The sequence below is a fragment of the Pongo pygmaeus genome, chromosome 12 (assembly GCF_028885625.2).
Source record: "Pongo pygmaeus isolate AG05252 chromosome 12, NHGRI_mPonPyg2-v2.0_pri, whole genome shotgun sequence".
Taxonomy (NCBI): domain Eukaryota; kingdom Metazoa; phylum Chordata; class Mammalia; order Primates; family Hominidae; genus Pongo; species Pongo pygmaeus.
The window spans coordinates 40,278,994-40,296,427 of record NC_072385.2 but is presented as its reverse complement, the minus strand read 5'-3'; the positions used below and the strand labels follow the sequence as shown (position 1 = coordinate 40,296,427).

General features: G+C 41.3%; 1 protein-coding gene across 10 annotated transcripts in view; it reads right to left on the bottom strand.

Annotated features, from left to right (window-relative positions):
• Positions 1-17,434, bottom strand: part of LIMS1 (LIM zinc finger domain containing 1) — a 153,667-nt gene that overhangs the window by 9,455 nt on the left and 126,778 nt on the right. For 9 of the 10 annotated variants that reach the window (XM_054475304.2, XM_054475301.2, XM_063648523.1 and 6 more), the window contains 5 exons: positions 6,924-6,990; positions 5,335-5,455; positions 4,748-4,897; positions 1,768-1,918; positions 1,099-1,191 (listed from right to left, as the gene is read on the bottom strand). In XM_054475304.2, the coding sequence (XP_054331279.1) occupies positions 1,099-1,191; positions 1,768-1,918; positions 4,748-4,897; positions 5,335-5,455; positions 6,924-6,990 (582 nt within the window). Of the gene's footprint in view, positions 1-1,098; positions 1,192-1,767; positions 1,919-2,215; positions 2,220-4,747; positions 4,898-5,334; positions 5,456-6,923; positions 6,991-17,434 lie in introns of those variants that run through there. The other variant, XM_054475311.2, reaches the window with a different exon arrangement.

Here is a 17,434-nt window from a genome sequence, read left to right as displayed (position 1 = left end):
GACAGTTTGAACACCCAAATAAGTGATGCAAAATACAGAAATCTGTGAGTCCATATGGATAAGAAATAGACAAATGAATAAACCTACAGACGGGAGAGGAGGTGGGCTCTTGCTCAGGCAGAGCGCTGAGGACCGGACTATGGGTGGAGGGCATGGGGCTGGAGAAGCGTCGTCTGCAGCTGGCGCAGAGACAAGAATCCTCAAGGGGTGCTAAATCTAGGGCGGGTTGATGAGGAACAGGACATTTCCATGGTCATAAAATGACTGCCCACAGATTGCTTCTTTCTTACAAAGGAGGGAAGGAAATTGTAATTCACAGTGATGTTATCAGCCAGCACCATGCCTGGGAGATCACCAGCGCAGGAGAGGTATAAAATGCTCCAGGGGCAAGGTTCTGAGAGGATGCCCTGCCACTGTATGAGGCCGCAACCTGCTGTGTATAACCTCATCTAAGCACAGAGAAGCACCAGGTGAATCCTAGTGGAAAGTAGTCTATTAAAATGGGGTAGGGGCCCTCTGCATCCCTCCAAAATGTCAATGTCATCAAAAATTTTAAAAGGCTCTGGAAACGTTCCAGATTTAAGAAGGCTAAAGAAACATCACAGCCCTAGGCTGGGTCCAGTCTGGGAGTGGAAAAAATGCTGTGAGGATATTATTGACTCAAGCGACAAAACTAGAATAAATGGGTTAAAGTACGGTATCAATATTGATAACTACAATTATGTTAGAGAGTCCCATATTCTTGGGAAATATATAGTCAAGTATTTAGGGGTAAAGGAGTATGATGAACTTATTGGCAAATGCTTTAGAAACAGCCATCGTACTTGTATATAATATTCATGTAAGTATGTGTTTTACACAGGAAGACTGAGCGCGGGAAATGATAAAGCAAACTGTGGACTTGAATGAAAGGCATACAGGTATTCTTTGTATATTTTATAGTTAGCTTCTGAGTCTGAAATTATTTCCCAAATAAAAAGTTAAAAACAAATCTCTATTGAACAATGTACATCTTCCAAGAGATTTCCTTGTAGCTAAACTACTGATAAGCTTAGGTTCATAAAAGTCTATCTAGCATCCAGTGACTAAGGTCAATACCTGGTTATAGTGAGTTTCACAATACGCCAGGCCTTTCCTCTCATAATGGCGATGTCCGAGAAAGGGTTTCTCACACTTGGCACAAACAAAATGCTGGAAAAAAATTGCTATAGGTCATTTCTGAATTGCCATATTTTATATCTAATAAAGTAAACACCAAAGTTAACCTATTTTCAGAGAAGATGAAGGAAAGTTTGAGATAGTCATTTCATTTGGCCATAGGTGGCCCCATAATATAATACTTCTGCAGTTGTAATTCAGGTGTCTGTCTTTGAAGGTTACTTTAAGACATAGCCTATTATAATAGCCCAAAAAGAGAATAGAGGTGAGCATCTCAGTAGCACCTATAAAGAAGGAGCTGCTGCTGGATACAGACCATGGCACTTCCTGCTTCAAGAAGGCTTTAGGAGCCAAAGTGCATATCCTGTATCATTACTGAGACATTCATAAAAGCAGTGTACATTCTATATTCTTGGCTGTCAGCAAAGTCAACTGTCTTTAAAATGTCCATGTTTAATCTTTAGAGTCTCCTAATCTTGCCAGGACACCTGAATCATGAAGATTTGAAAGTACTGGTTACCCCTGAATCATGGAGATTTGAAAGTATTGGTTACCCCTTAATCATGGAGATTTGAAAGGATTGATTACCCTTTGCCATTTAGAACTCACCTCCACATGCCACTGCTTGCCCATGGCGTTCACCACGCGCCCTTCGATGGGCCGTCGGCAAGCGCCACAGATGGGGACCCCCATTTTATCATGGCATGGCAGGCAGTATAGCTCCCCTTTCAGCTCCCGTGCATCGGCAGTCAGCTCCTTCCTGTCCGTGAGAAAGACACCCAGCTTAATACTGAGAGAAAAACGGCCAACCGATGGGGCTAGCACACTTTTTAGAAGGTTTTTAAAGACATTACTATGACAATCCCTGCAAATTTCTTTTTCCCCCTTTAGAGGTGATCAGAATAACCTGAATTAATAGGCCCGAACAGGTTTCAGACTCCTACCAAAACATCTGTATCTTAAAAGGATAAGATGCAAGACTAGGTCACATACATACTACCACACCAGTCATATTCATCATTTCCTTCTTATACTATCACATTACATTTTAGTCCACTTGTCTTCCTTTAAAAGCTACAGGGCATAATCACAGTGCTGAGGGTAGACTCAGTAATACTACCTGCTATGGTGTGACTGTGTCCCCAAAGTTCATGATCCCCAATGCAGAGGTGTTGGGAGGTAGGACCTCTAAGGGGTGATTACATCACAAAGGCTCTGCCCTCACAGATGGATTAATGCTGTTACTGAGGGGGTGGGTTCCTTATAAAAGGACGAGTTCAGCCTCCTTCCTTCTCTTCCTTCCTTCTCTTCGCCCACCATGTGATGCCCTCTGCTATGTAATGATGCAGAAGAAGGTCCTCACCAGATGCCAGCCCCTTGATCTTGGACTTCCCAGCCTCCAGAACCATGAGCCAAATAAACTTCTGTTGGTTACAAATTACCCAGTTTGTGGTATTCTGTTACAGGCGCATAAAATAGACTAAGACACGACCTTTCCAAGCAAACTGAGAAGTTGGGAGACTAGTTCCATTTACTAACAATTATTTAAATTGTCACAAGCTGTTGAAAAGAGTTATAGGTTAATAGGTTTATTTTCATAAACAACAAAATGCCCAGAATTTTCCTTCTCCAAATACTCAAATTAAACATTATTTTAAGTCTCCTGCATCAATAAACATTTGGTCAGAGATGGTCCCAATTAGTCAAATGGACTTGTTTGAATTTCAGCCCTTTTATGTAATTCTCTAGGAGAGATGCTAATGAAAAGTGGACAGAGGTGAATCCCCAAGAGGAAGGATAGGCAAGAAAACGAGATAAGGTACAAACTGATAATTCAATCACAAAAGATGAGATGGCTGAACTTATACAACCAAACTGTTTTCTTTCTATCTTTTTTTTTTTTTTGAGACGAGTCTTGCTTTGTTGCCCAGGCTGCAGTGCAGTGGCGTGATCCACGCTCACTGCAAGCTCCGCCTCCCGGGTACACGCCATTCTCCTGCCTCAGCCTCCTGAGTAGCTGGGACTACAGGTGCCCCCCAACACGCCCGGCTAATTTTTTTATTTTTAGTAGAGATGGGGTTTCACCATGTTAGCCAGGATGGTCTCGATCTCCTGACCTCGTGATCCACCCGCCTCGGCCTCCCAAAGTGCTGAGATTACAGGCGTGAGCCACTGCACCTGGCCCAAACTGTTTTCTTAATATTTGGCCTACTGTTTCTTCTCCATCCCTACTATAATTTAGCAAGTAAGTTCACATTAACTATAGTAAAGAATTTTTTTTAATTTTTTTTTGAGACGGAGTCTCGCTCTGTCTCCCAGGCTGGAGTGCAGTGGCGCAATCTCAGCTCACTGCAAGCTCCACCTCCCGGGTTCCTGCCATTCTCCTGCCTCAGCCTCCCAAGTAGCTGGGACTACAGGCGCCCGCCACTGTGCCCGGCTAATTTTTTTTTGTATTTTTTAGTAGAGACGGGGTTTCACCGTGTTAGCCAAGATGGTCTTGATCTCCTGACCTTGTGATCTGCCCGCCTCGGCCTCCCAAAGTGCTGGGATTACAGTCATGAGCCACCGTGCCTGGCCAAGAATCTTTATCCACTAAATTTTTATACTAGGCAGCAAACTGAGAAAAATTCATAGCCTAAGAATTTATCATAACTTATTGAAGACAAAAAATTAAATATATTTCTTTTAGATATAAACCAAGCCAAATTAAATAAATAGAACAACATCTTTTAAGATAATACCTAATTATTACAACTGTAAAAGTTATGCATGTACAGACATAAGACCTTTTTTTGTTTTTAGCCCTTCGATTGGAAAAACATAGTGATGACAAATATTTCTGGGGCTACTGGGAATATTTTTAATATGGACTGATAGTTGATATTATAATATTATTGCTAATTTTCTTAGGCATAATAAGAGTATTGTGGTTCTGGCCAGGTGCAGTGGCTCATGCCTACAGTCCCAGCACTTTGGGAGGCCGAGATGAGTAGACTGCTTGAGTCCAGGAGTTTGAGACCAGCCTGGGCAACACAGCAAGGCTTCATCTCTACAAAAAATTTAAAAAAATTAGTCAGGAAGGGTGGTGTGTGCCTGTGGTCCCAGCTACTCTGGAGGCTGAAGTGGGAGGACTGCTTGAGCCCAGGAGGGTGAGGATGCAGTGAGCTATGATTGCCCACTGCACTTCAGCCTGGGCAATAGAGCGAGACCCTGTCTCAAGGAAAAAAAAAAATTTACAAAAAGTATCGTGGTTCCATAGGAAAATGCCCTTATTCTAGGAGATGTATACTGGGAGTCATGAGAAATTTTAGAGGTATGTGTATACAGGCACACGTGCACACATACATAGGAGGGTGAAACAAGAATGTGGACTGTATGCACACAAGCATGGCAAAATGTTAACTGGTGAAATGAAATTAAGGGTATACAGGTTTCATTATATCATTCTCTTGACTCTTCTATAGGTTTAAAATTTTCTAGACTAAAAATTGGAGAAAAACAATTTGGTTTGCTAGAGTAACAGAAATATAGATAAATGTAATCTTTCATTCCCACTGCTTGTGTAATCAAAAAGAAACAATTCCAGTACCCGCAGTTGGCGCAGTTGAAATGGTCTGGATGGTAGGGGTCATTCTTGAATATCAGAGGCTGCTCATCGATGATAGCATGGCATTTCTGGCAGATGTATTTCCCAAGGCCTCTGGCTTTCTCACGATTATGACAGGGGCGACACAGGTGTCTAAACACAGCCAAAACTTAAATTTAAAATTTTAGGTTCTTTCTAATGGTTAAAAAGAAATATGCTTCCCTTATCTCTGAAAAGAAATAAAACAAACCATTTCTTAAAAAAAATCACTCCTGTGCTTAACAGGGCAGAATCAAGCTACATGAAAAATGTGTTCCAACCCTAATATCTGACTGACTTTTAAGAAACTCCATCTAGGTACATCCCCCATTGGTAGTTCAGCCATGTATGGAGCAGTTATGCCCTGTGAACTGCAACACAAGGGTCCACTCCCAGCAGCAGCACTCAGTGAACACACTGCAGTGTCTGAGTTCCCATGCCCTCAATTCAGTGTCCTACAGAACTGCCTTATATCCCACATGGAGAATACACATGATCTTGTCACAGTCACATTATCCACCCTCATCTGACAAGGATGAAAATCCACCTACCTCCCAGCATTCTTGACAAACCCGATATCTGCCAGAACTTCCTGGCAGAGGTCACAGCGGAAGCACTCGGGATGCCAGCTGTTATTCATGGCTTTGATAACTCGGCCAATGATGAATTCACCTGTGGGAAAGCAACACACAAAGGATGTTACTAAGTAACATCCTAGGTAACAAGCATGGCACTTTATTTACTGAGACAGCAATTAAGGAAAAACAGTGAGGAAAAAAACCGTTGAAGCCTTTCTCAATAGAAGAACTTTTTTTTTTTTTTTTGAGACAGTTTCGCTCTTGTTGTCCAGGCTGGAGTGCAATGGCGCCATCTCGGCTCACTGCAACCTCTGCCTCCCGGGTTCAAGCAATTCTCCTGCCTCAGCCTCCCAAGTAGCTGGGATTACAGGCGCCTGCCACCACACCCGGCTAATTTTGTATTTTCAGTAGAGATGGGGTTTCTCCATGTTGGTCGAATTCCCGACCTCAGGTGATCCGCCCGTCTTGGCCTTCCAAAGTGCTAGGATTATAGGCGTTTGAGCCACCACACCTGGCCAGTAGAAGAACTTTTTATTTATGTGTCTACCAGAGTAAGCACATTAGAAAAAAAGTTTTTATTTCATCTGAATTTTTGTTTTTGATTCAGCAGCCACGTTTTTGGGCTGTTTTGTGTCATCTCTGAATCTAGCTTTCCTTTCCAAATGAGCTACTAGGCTCCTTTTGGTTATTTCTGGTCATTGTCAACATAGACAACTGAAATCTACAGCACAGTTTCTTATAACCCATACTTAATTTATTCTTTCATTAAACCTTTAGAACATTCTACCCAATTTCTTCAATCTCTGGAAACCTGGCAGAGGTATTAGCAACCAGTGAAGTGGCCAACGTGCAAGCAAGTCCATCACTTATGCACCGTGCAAGCAACGCTTAAGCATCCCTAAGCATCTGAAGCACCTCACTGATGTCTTCCCTGCCTCTTTCCTGGCAAAACCAAAAGCAAGTAGGTAAAGGTTGTGTTAACACAGGAAAAGAACACTACCAAACGCCACCCGATAGGAGTCCTAGTTCATCCCCAAACACCTCTACCTTAAATGTCCTTAAAAATCAATTATCTCTAGGTTTTGATACTCCTCCAGCTTGTTATATATTAACAATAGGGAAGAGGAGTGATGAAGTATCCAACAGTTATTCATAATGAGCACTAAAAACCATTTTTACCATCGATACTTCACCAGTGTGAAACGACTGAAGTAATTTGGAAACTTACTTTTTTTCCCCCCAAGATGGAGTTTTGCTCTGTCGCCCAGGCTGGAGTGAAGTGGTGCAATCTCAGCTCACTGCAACCTCTGCCCCCTGGGTTCAAGCGATTCTCCTCCTCAGCCTCTTGAATAACTGGGATTACCAGCACCTGCCACCATGCCCAGGTAATTTTTGTATTTTTAGTAGAGACAGGTTTCCCTATGTTGCCCAGGCTGGTCTCGAATTCCTGACCTCAGGTGATCCTCCTCCCTCCGCCTCCCAAAGTGCTAGGATTACAGGTGTGAGCCACCGCGCCTGGCCGGAAACTTACATTTTACTTGACATTTAGCAGTAAAACTTACCACACTGATGACAGCAAGGGGCAAAGAGCATCTGAAAGTCATGTTCACAGTACTTTCTTCCTTCAAACTGAAAGAGAGGGTACCACCAACTTACAAACACGAAACAATCACAGGAGAAATATAATTATTTGATGAAGATATACAGGAAAGATGTTTCTAAACTAAGAGTTCTACTCTAAGAATTTATAACTCTACTGGGATTTTAAAAAGCAGATACTCTTTTGCACCATCCATACATCTACATGTTGGTACAGGAAAGACATACGCAATAAGTAGAGGCTAGAGTGAACAGTACTCCTACAGGGACTGGTGACCTGGCCTCTGACTGTGCTGAATTGTTTTCTGGCTCAAATACCCTGCCTTTAATGAATCTGATAAAAGCTATGGATCACCTCTCCCTCCAGAAAATATGCACATACATACAACTCTCCTCCCACATTTTTCAGGTCGATATCTGTAATTCTCACTGTAACCTCACATATTTACAAAGGGCAAATATTCTAGCACATTGTATTTTATTATTTTTTTAAATGGGAGTCTTACTATGTTGCCTAGGCTAGTTCATGGTCTCCTGGCCCAAAGCAATCCTCCTACCTCATTCTCTCAAAGCACTGGGACCACAGGCGTGAGCCAGTATGCTCAGCCCTAGCACATTTTAAAATGACCAAAATCCATTAAAAAACATTCTTTTAACAGCCAAGATTTTTACATCTTTCATTTCTTGAACTGTTTTCATTTTATGTGCTCCAATTTTATCCTAGTATATTTTTTGTACTTGTCTTTAACTGATCACCCTATCATACTTTTCTGCAATTAAAAAATACATATAACATGAAATTTTAAAATGTGCTTTCTGAATCCATAAGGCTGTAAAGGTTAACATTTATTTTCTTCTGTATTATCATTAGAATGATTGGTATAGGACAAGCAAGACATAAATATTAGTTTTTTTATACTATGTTTACTTGAAAATCGTATCTTAGTGATGGTGAAATGACTAGGGCTGCCCTTTCTTCCCACAATTATTTCATGTATCTCATGCATCAATATGGCTTTCCACTAGAAGACTCAGGTTCAATATTAATTCTAGGTCTATTTTCTATTTTGGGTGTTGCTTTTTTTTTTTAAATATAGAAATGCTAAGAAGCCTTTTTCACATTACTAACTTGTAAGAAATGTTATAGTAATGTCTCCCCTTGAGTCTTTGAGCTCCTTACAAGTTATATGCCAAAAGTCATACACTGTCTGATTATCAAAATCCATTTTTAATGATATCCATTTTTAATGTATCAGTTGTCAACTCAGTTTCCTCAAATTATGGCTATAGATTTAGTTCATCCAATTTAGTGAACATATCTACCATAGCTTAACTGGCAAAGTCAGTTCTTACTGTTGAACCAACCAAAGCAGATTTTCTCCTAGAAAAATAACTTTTTTTTCCCCAGAGTCTCGCTCTGTTGCACAGTCTGAAGTGCAGTGGTACAATCTTGGCTCACTCTAACCTCTGCCTCTTGGGTTCAAGCGATTCTCCTGCCTCACCCTCCTGAGTAGGTGGGATTACAGGCACCCGCCACCATGTCCAGCTAATTTTTGTATTTTTAGTTGAGATGGGGTTTCACCATGTTGGCTAGGCTGGTCTCAAACTCCTGACCTCAAGTGATCCTCCCACCTTTGGCCTCCCAAAGTGCTGGGATTACAGGTGTGAGCTACTGTGTCCAGCTTTCACTTTTTAATTCAAATGAATAAGCTGTAATGTATTTAATGTATCTTTTTGTTTTTAGACTAGGTCTTGCTATGTTGTTCAGGCTTGTCTTGAACGCTTGGGCTCAAGTGATCCTTCTACATCAGCCTCTTGAGTTGCTGGGATTACAGGCACACACTACCTTGCCCAGATTGGTTTTTAAAGTTTATTAACAGAAGATAATAAATTGATATGCTATTACTCAATATTATGCCATACTACATTATAATGTGCAGCCAAAAGTACAAGTATTTATGAAGCGCGATATATTTCTGATGAATGTATGCCATCTATATGCATAAAAATCTGATGTTTAGCTTTTAGCAGTAATTAATGGAACTACCATATGATCCAGCAATCTCACTACTGGGAATATATCCAAATGAAATGGAATCAGTATGTGGAAGAGATATCTGCACTCTTATGTTTACTGCAGCACTATTCACAATAGCCAAGATTTGGAAGCAACCTAATTGTCCATCAGCGGATGAATGGATTAAAAAAATATGGTACATATACCCAGCGGAGTACTCTTTGGCCATAAAAAAGAATGAGATCCTGTCATCTGTGGCGACATCGATGAACCTGTAGGACATTACATTAAGTGAAATAAGCACAGAAGGACAAATACTACATGATCTCACTCATGTGGAATCTAAAGAGGTTGATCTCATAGAAATAGAGAGTAAAATACAGGTTGCTGGAGGCTGGGGAGAATGGAGTGGAGGGGATGGGGAGAAGATGGTCAATGGGTACAAAGTTATAGTTAGGATGAATAAGTTCTAGTGTTCTATTGCACAGTAGAGTGACTTTCGTTAATAATATATTGCATTTCAAAATATTTCAAAATAGCTATTTCAAAATAGCTAGAAAAGCGGTATTTTGAATGTTCTTACGACAAAGAAATTATCAAGGTACGAGGTGATGGATATGTTAAATACCCTGATTTGATTTTTACACAATGTATACATGTATTGAAACATCACACTGTGCCCCATGTGTGTAATTATTATGTCAATTACAAACAAAAAAACAAAATGACCACAAAACAGCCTTCTGTATCTGCTGGGTCTGCATCCTTGGATTCAATCAACCAAGGATAAAAAAATATGTGGAAGAAAAAACCCAAAACAATAAAAAAAAATACCAATAGAAAAATAAAAATAATACAAATTTTAAAACACAGTATAACAACAATTTACATAGCATTTACATTTTATTAGCTATTATAAGTAATCTAGAGATAATGAAAAGTATACAGGAGGATGTGCATAGGTTACATGCAAATAAGTACACCATTCTATATCAGGGACTTGAGCATTCAAAGATTTTGGTAAACTCTGAGGGTGACGTGGGAGTGGGGTGGAGGGGGTGTCCTGGAACCAATCCTCTGTGGATACCATAAGACAACTGTATAAAAACTCATAAATAACTCCATTAATTTAGTTAGAAATGATCAACTTTTATTCTGTATTAAATGAAAGAGAAACATGTATATTGCATAAAAACACAAAAAAGTAGCCCAGCGGTGTATGTATGTATATATATATATATATTTTTTAGAAGGTTGAAAATATAATCACTGTATAAGATAAAATAAAATTAGGATTAACTATAATTTGGAAACATCTTTTAACAAGACAGGTAGGAGTCAAGAACACTGACCATGGATCCAGACTGCCTGCGTTCAAAATCTGGCTGAAAGACTCATTGTGTGGCCTTGGGCAAGTTGCTTAACCTCTCAGGGCCTCCCAAGAGTCAAAAAGCGATACTGCTTTGGTCTGTTTGTTCTGGCTCATGGCATACCCTCACTGTGACATTGTGAAAAACATATTTGGTCTTCCTCCCAGTTTCTTGGCATACAGCTCCTAAAATCCTTGGAATCTTAAAAGTGATGTCTTTGTATATGTTAATGAGGTGCCTCGTGACTGGCAGCCCCTAGGTAGATTTAGGATGGGACTGGTTACTAGAAAGACCAAGGCAGAATCATATGGTTGGGGTTTTCAGCCCCACCCTCCAGCCTTCAGGAAAGGCAGAGAGGAGCTGAAGGTTAAGTTGATCACCAGTGGCCAAGTGTTTAATTCATCATGCCTACATAATGAAGCCTCCGTAAAAATTTAAAAGGACAGGGTGCAGACAGCTTCTGGATAGCTGAACACAGTGTAGTTTCCCAGAGGGTGGTGCAGCCAGAGAAGGTGTGGAAGCTCTGACCACCTTCCCCTATATACCTCACCCTATGTATCTCTTCATCTGTATCCTTTGTAATATCCTTTTTTAAAATTTATTTTATTATTATTTTTTTTTTCAGAAACAGGGTCTTGCCCTGTTTTTCAGGCTGGAGTGCAGTGGCATGATTATAGCTCACTGTAGCCTCCAACTCCTAGGCTCTAATGATCTTCCCACCTCAGCCTCCCAAGTAGCTGGGACTGTGTGTGCCATCAGGCCTGGCTAATTTTGTTATTTTTTGTAGAGACAGGATCTCACTATGTTGTCCAGGCTGCTCTTGAACTCCTAGCTTCAAGCAATCCTCCCACCTGAATCTCTCAAAGTGCTAGGATTACAGGTGTGCTCTACCGTGCCTGGCTGGTAATATTGTTTATAATAAATTGGTAGAGCCAGGCATGGTAGCATGTGCCTATAGTCCCAGCTACTGGGGAGGCTGAGGTAGGAAGACTGCCTGAGTCCACGAGATGGAGGCTGCAGTGAACTGTGATTGTTCCACTGCACTCCAGTTTAGGTGACAGAGCTTGACTTTGTCTCAAAACAAACAAACAAACATAATACTAATAATAAACCAGTAAACGTGTTTCCCTGAGCTCTGTGAGTTGCTCTAGCAAATTAACAGAACCAGAAGAGGGGGCTGTGGGATCCCCAATTTACAGAGCATGTCAGCCAGAAGTACAGGTGAAGCAATCTGGGGCTTTCAATTGGCATCAGAAGGAGAAGACAGTTCTAGGGCTGACCCCTCCATCTGTGGTCTCCAGGTAGATAGTGTGGGAATTGAATTGGAGAACGCCCAGCTGGTGTCCACTGCAGAACTGATTGCTTGCTTGGTGTGTGGGGAAAAATTCCCACACGTTTGGTCACAGAAGAACTTGTGTTGATTGTTGTGGTGTGCAAGCAGAGGGAAAACGGTTTGTGTTTTCTATCCACCTCATTCACAATTTCTTACCAATGCTCTTTGCTTTGCTCTCCCAGAGCTTTCCCTTAAAATGGATAAATTCTTCTGAAATTAGTCAGGGGATGAAAAAGGCTAAGTCCTAAAAGGAAAACTGTTGGCTGGGAGCAGTGGCTCATGCCTGTAATCTCAGCACTTTGGAAGGCCGAGGTGGACAGATAATGAGATCAGGAGTTCGACACCAGCCTGACCAACATGGTGAAACCTGTCTCTACTAAAAACACAAAAATTAGCCAGGCGTGGTGGCATGCACCTGGATTCCTAGCTACTGAGGAGGCTGAGGCAGAAGAATCGCTTGAACCCAGGAGGCGGAGGTTGCAGTGAGCCGAGATCATGCCACTGCACTCCCGCCTGGGTGACAGAGTGAAACTCCGTCTCAAAAAAATAAATAAATAAAAAATATAAATAAACAAATAAATAAAAAAGGAAAGCTGTTGTAACTACTGTCTACGTCTCTAAATTCAGCATATATAGTCATCCGCCGGATAACATTTCTGTCAACAATGGACCATACATACTACCATGGTATATGGTATATTTTCTGTACTTTTTCTATGTTTAGATACTTTTAGATACACAAATACTCACCATTGTGTTACAACTGCCTGCAGTATTCTGTATAGTAACATGCTGTACAGGTTTGTAGCCTAGGAGGAATAGGCCATACCATATAGACTAGATGTGTTGTAGGCTATGACATTTAGGTTTTTTAAATACATTCTCTGATGTTTGCACAACAATGAACTTGCCTAATGACACCTTTCTCAGACATTTGCCTGTGGTTAAGGGGCGTGCATATCTGTACCGAATATAGAATATCCAACACAGTTCCTAAAGCCAAGCTTCTCCTTAACAAGAAAATACATAAGGCAGGGAAAGACTAAGCCTTATGGGTTTCAGCACTCCCTAACTAATCCTTTTTGATGGGTATCCTGGAGCAATTAATGATAGTAAGGTTTGAGATTTCTTTCTTTGCAATGTGAGAGAAGTACTATTGTGAATATAAACATGTTTTCAGGCAAAGAGAAAAGGATCCAGAAATTGAGTCCTTCAAAACCAGAATAAGAGGACTTAGAAATAGATTTCCTTGCCACCATTCATCCTGCAAATCTCTTGCACTCTGGACTATGCTTCTCCAGTGTCACAACTACTGTTAATTCCAGGTGGAGAACTACTTCTGCTATAACGAGCTGCCTCTTTTCTACAGTGTGTAGAAATGATCAAACATAGTATAGCTCAACTTTTGAGCCTGAGAGAAAGGCCAGAAGTTGATCCAAAGTAAAACTCTAGGATATAAAATTTTTTAAAAATCAAGAATCATAAATTGGGAAGAATTAAATTTCTATAAATATAACCTTTCTAGGTAACTACACATTACATCCCCAAACTGATTTAAACAACAAATACAATAAGCCTGTTAGAAATATTAATGGTCCAAATTAGTAGTATTTACAAACAAAATGCCTTAAGAACCCTGGGGTCCCACCACTTGTGGAAATGGGTTGCTCTGTGTGGGGGAAGATGAGCTCCAAGAATGGCTCTAACTGTTTTAAGTTTTGGAGTTCTGTAAATATTCCCTTTAGGGGAAAAAACAATTATTCTGAGCTGCTTTCAAGTAAGCTCAGAACGGGAAACCAGCTGAAAGTCTCATTTCCAGTCAAGTGCAAAGTTGCAAATGTTCATTTGGTACTTTATACCAGTTTGTCATAAACTGCCTTGAAGTGAGTGGATCCACAGATAAACAGATGTGCTGGTTGGAAGTGTCTTCCATTTTGGTTTCTGCCTTCCTGAATAATCAGAGTAAATGAGTGAAGAAACCTCTTTGTAAAACATCTTGCTACAAGATTGCTCATCATAAACGGGTCTTTCCTGGCCAGGTGTAGTGGCTCACTCCTGTAATCCCAGCACTTTGGGAGGACGAGGCGAGCAGATCACCTGAGGTCGCGACTTTGAGACCAACCTGACCAACATGGAGAAACCCCGTCTCTACTAAAAATACAAAATTAGCTGGGCATGGTGGCGCATGCCTGTAATCCCAGCTACTTAGGAGCCTGAGGCAGGAAAAGCACTTGAGGCTGCGAGGCGGAGGTTGCGGTGAGCCGATATCACACATTTGCACTCCAGCCTGGGCAACAAGAGTGAAACTCCGTCTCAAAAAAATAAAAATAAAAATAAAAAATAAAAAAAATGGGTCTTTCCTGTTAATGCATTTTGTGATGGGAAAAAAGGGACACATTTGTGAAATCCAAACTAAGGAGAGAGAAATGTGAAGCACCAACAAAGAACCCAGCCCTGAGCATGTACTAAGTCAGGGTTAATCAGTTGCACACCAGGTCCCTAGTCCTTGGTTCAGTCCATCCCACTCTGCAATACTTCCTGGACTTAAATCACTCTTGTAACTGTTGGCTCCACTTCACTCCCAAAAGTATTTTCTTACGGGAAAAATTAAGATACTTCTCTTACTGCAGATAATGCTGGATGTCACAAAGATTTAGGAACCACTATAGTTAGCGTTAGGGCCTCTGGGTTGAAAGGGTATTTCCCTGGGGAAATGGCATCTAATCACTTGAGCTCAGGAGTTCGAGAACACGGCAAGACCCTGTTTCTGCAAAAATTTTTTTAATTATCTGGCTGTGGTGGTGTGTGCCTGTAGTCCCAGCTACTAGGGACGCCGAGGTGGGAGGATTGTTTGAGCCCAGGAAGTCAAGGCTGCAGTGAGCCATGATTGTGCCACTGCACTCCAGCCTGGGTAACAGGGTGAGACCCTGTCTTAAGAAAAAGAAAAGAAAGAAAAAAAAAAGAGAAACTGTAGTTGAGACAGAAATACTGGTGCTCATTTCTTCAGATATATGAGCTGGTAAGTGGTTAGGAAACAAGGATCTCATTCTATACTTGCCTCTGTGGCCAAAGGGAAGAATGTCCTATTTAATTCAAAGTACCAGAAAGTTCTACCATAAAAGTAAATCACATTTTCAAGGGGAGGTGAGTACACAGACCCCACCTCTAAGTTTTCCTAACTAGTCTTCTAGAGAAAAGAAAAATTAGAGGCTATGGAAATCAGGGAAGGAAGTTGTTTTGATAACGAGACAAAAGCAATAACAAAGATACAGAGTGGCGAAGATGCATTCATTATACAAAGACTGAAGCACATCAGTCATGTCCCAAATGGAAGGCAAACTGGGTAAGTTTCCAAGCTTTCCTTTCTGGAAAACAACTTATTGCTGGATATAACTGAAAGTGAAGATTATTTGTTAGCAGCCTTGGATAGTTTTTTTCTCTAATATCATTTAACCAAAAAGAAATGTCTTATTCTCTAGATGCAGGTTTACACATCCCTGGGCTGGTTTTAATGATAAACAATGTAGCCAAAATAGTAATCTTCCTCAGGACCCAACAGAGCTTGAACTGGGCAACAGCCCTTGAATAGCCTAGCTCTGGGTATTCATCGCATCTTTTGGAATAACAGCACACAGACCCAGGGAGGGTATTTATAGTCCAGTGTGAGGGGTGGGCAGGACGAGATGAGTCACACTTTATTCTTCGCTGCTCAAGGCTGTTCTGAGCCTTTCCCTCTGACTCAGCACCAGTGGCCTCACAGTTGACAGGGCCTAAATGCGGCAGCAGGAGCTCAGGAAGCGGTCATGCTGCTTAATGAAGGTAGCTTAACCATCATGTTCATTCCTAAGTCGCAGGCAAAATGGAAGAAAGAAGGTGACGGAGGGCTGGAGCTCCAGGGTGCTCACAGGGGAAACAGCAAGCCAGGGATATAAGGAAAATGTTTGGGAAAACAGAGACTGTCTTTTTCTCTGAGTTCTTCTCTATTGCTCCCCTGGACCGAGCTCTCCTAAGGCCTTTGTCATAATCACCCATTTCAATAAAAATATCTTATATTTAAAAATATGTAAGGGAAAGAATATCGTATTGGATACCAGGAGACCAGCTAGGTTCTCATGGTCTTTCATGTCACAAACCTGCTGTGTTATCAGACATTTCAACCTCTCTGGACTATAGGAGAGAAAAAAAGGGAGGGATAAAGAAGGGATTCATATAGTGAAAAGACCAATGCTCTCTCCAAGCCAGCTTTCCAGAATTCCCTTCAATGTGCCTTGGGAGTCTCATCTCCTTCCTTGCCATAGTCCCAGCAGGCCTCCAAGGTGCCAAGGTAGAAGTAGGTCCTCGGGTCCCTTTACCTGAATTGAGTCATGGCTCACAACCACTACCACCAGCAAACACCCTCTCTTCTTGCTGCCACAGCATCTAGGGATTTCCCATTCCTTCTTCTCACCAGCTAATCACAGTCTACCTATAGCCTCAGTAGGGGGTCTCTATGCCCGACGCCTCCATTCCCACCTCTGGAGCTCCTCTCCCGCCCTCTTCTGCTGTGGTACATTGGCCTCTCCTGCTCCTGTCCATCCTCACAACTGTCATTTGCCCATCCCTAAATCCATCATCCTTGCCCAAAAGATTCCCACTGCCCAGGGAAGGAGTCAGGAAGAACAGTAAGAAGATAGATAGAGCATGTTTGGAGGCCTAAAGAAATAAAGTTAAAAAAAAAAAAAAAAGAACTAGAAGAAAAGAGAAAAAACGAAGACCTCTTTCCACTGCTAACGTTTTTGTTGTTGGGAATGTGTGTTTTGGGGACACAATAGGAGCTTAAAAAAATGTGTGCTAGTGAATAAAATAGCATTCCCTAACCCAAACCCTTAAAGCTGTTTCCCAGAGTTGACATTATTACATACTTGCTAGCCCTGTATTTCATGTACCCATGATGGGGTAAACAGCTTTTCTGTGGGCTGGCCTGGGAACCCCGCTCTCATGTTTGTTTCTATGGGAAAATGCTGCCTAAGTGGCATACAATGGACTTACCAATGATCTTTGTAAACTACCTTTCCTTGCTCAAGCATGGTTTATGTAACAGGGAAACATAAAAATCTGCTAGGCAAAAGAAGAAATCAAAGAGCAGCCATCTCCAGCTATAAAATAATTCTATATAAATATATTATCATATATAGATGTGCATATATATATACAAATATGTAAGAAGTAAGGTGGTAAAAGTAAATTACCTATTTGATCTAACACACACATACACCTCACTCTCACCTTCAAATGATAGCCTGGGGTCAGCATCTCTAGATTATCCCCCAAAATACATGTTTATTGTGAGAAAGGAGTTTCAGTAGGCCAGAAATGGTGGTTCATGCCTGTAATCCTAGCACTTTGGGAGGCCGAGGATCACCTGAGCCCAGGAGTTTGAGACCAGCCTGGGCAACATAGGGAGACTCCGTTTCTATGAAAAATAAAATTAGTCGGGTGTGGTGGCACGTGCCTGTAGCCCCAGCTACTCAGGAGGCTGAGGCTGGAGGATCACTTGAGCTTAGCAGTTCAAGGCTGCAATGAGCTATAATCATGCCACTACACTCTAGCCTGGGCTACACAATGAGACATTGTCTCAAACAAAACAAAACAATAAAAAACAACTAGAAAGGGGTTTCAATAATGTTGAGAATACCAAATACACTACAAAGGAAGTGCAGACCATATGCTAACACCCGAGGATCAAGAAAAACAAGTATTTGGAAAAGAATATAG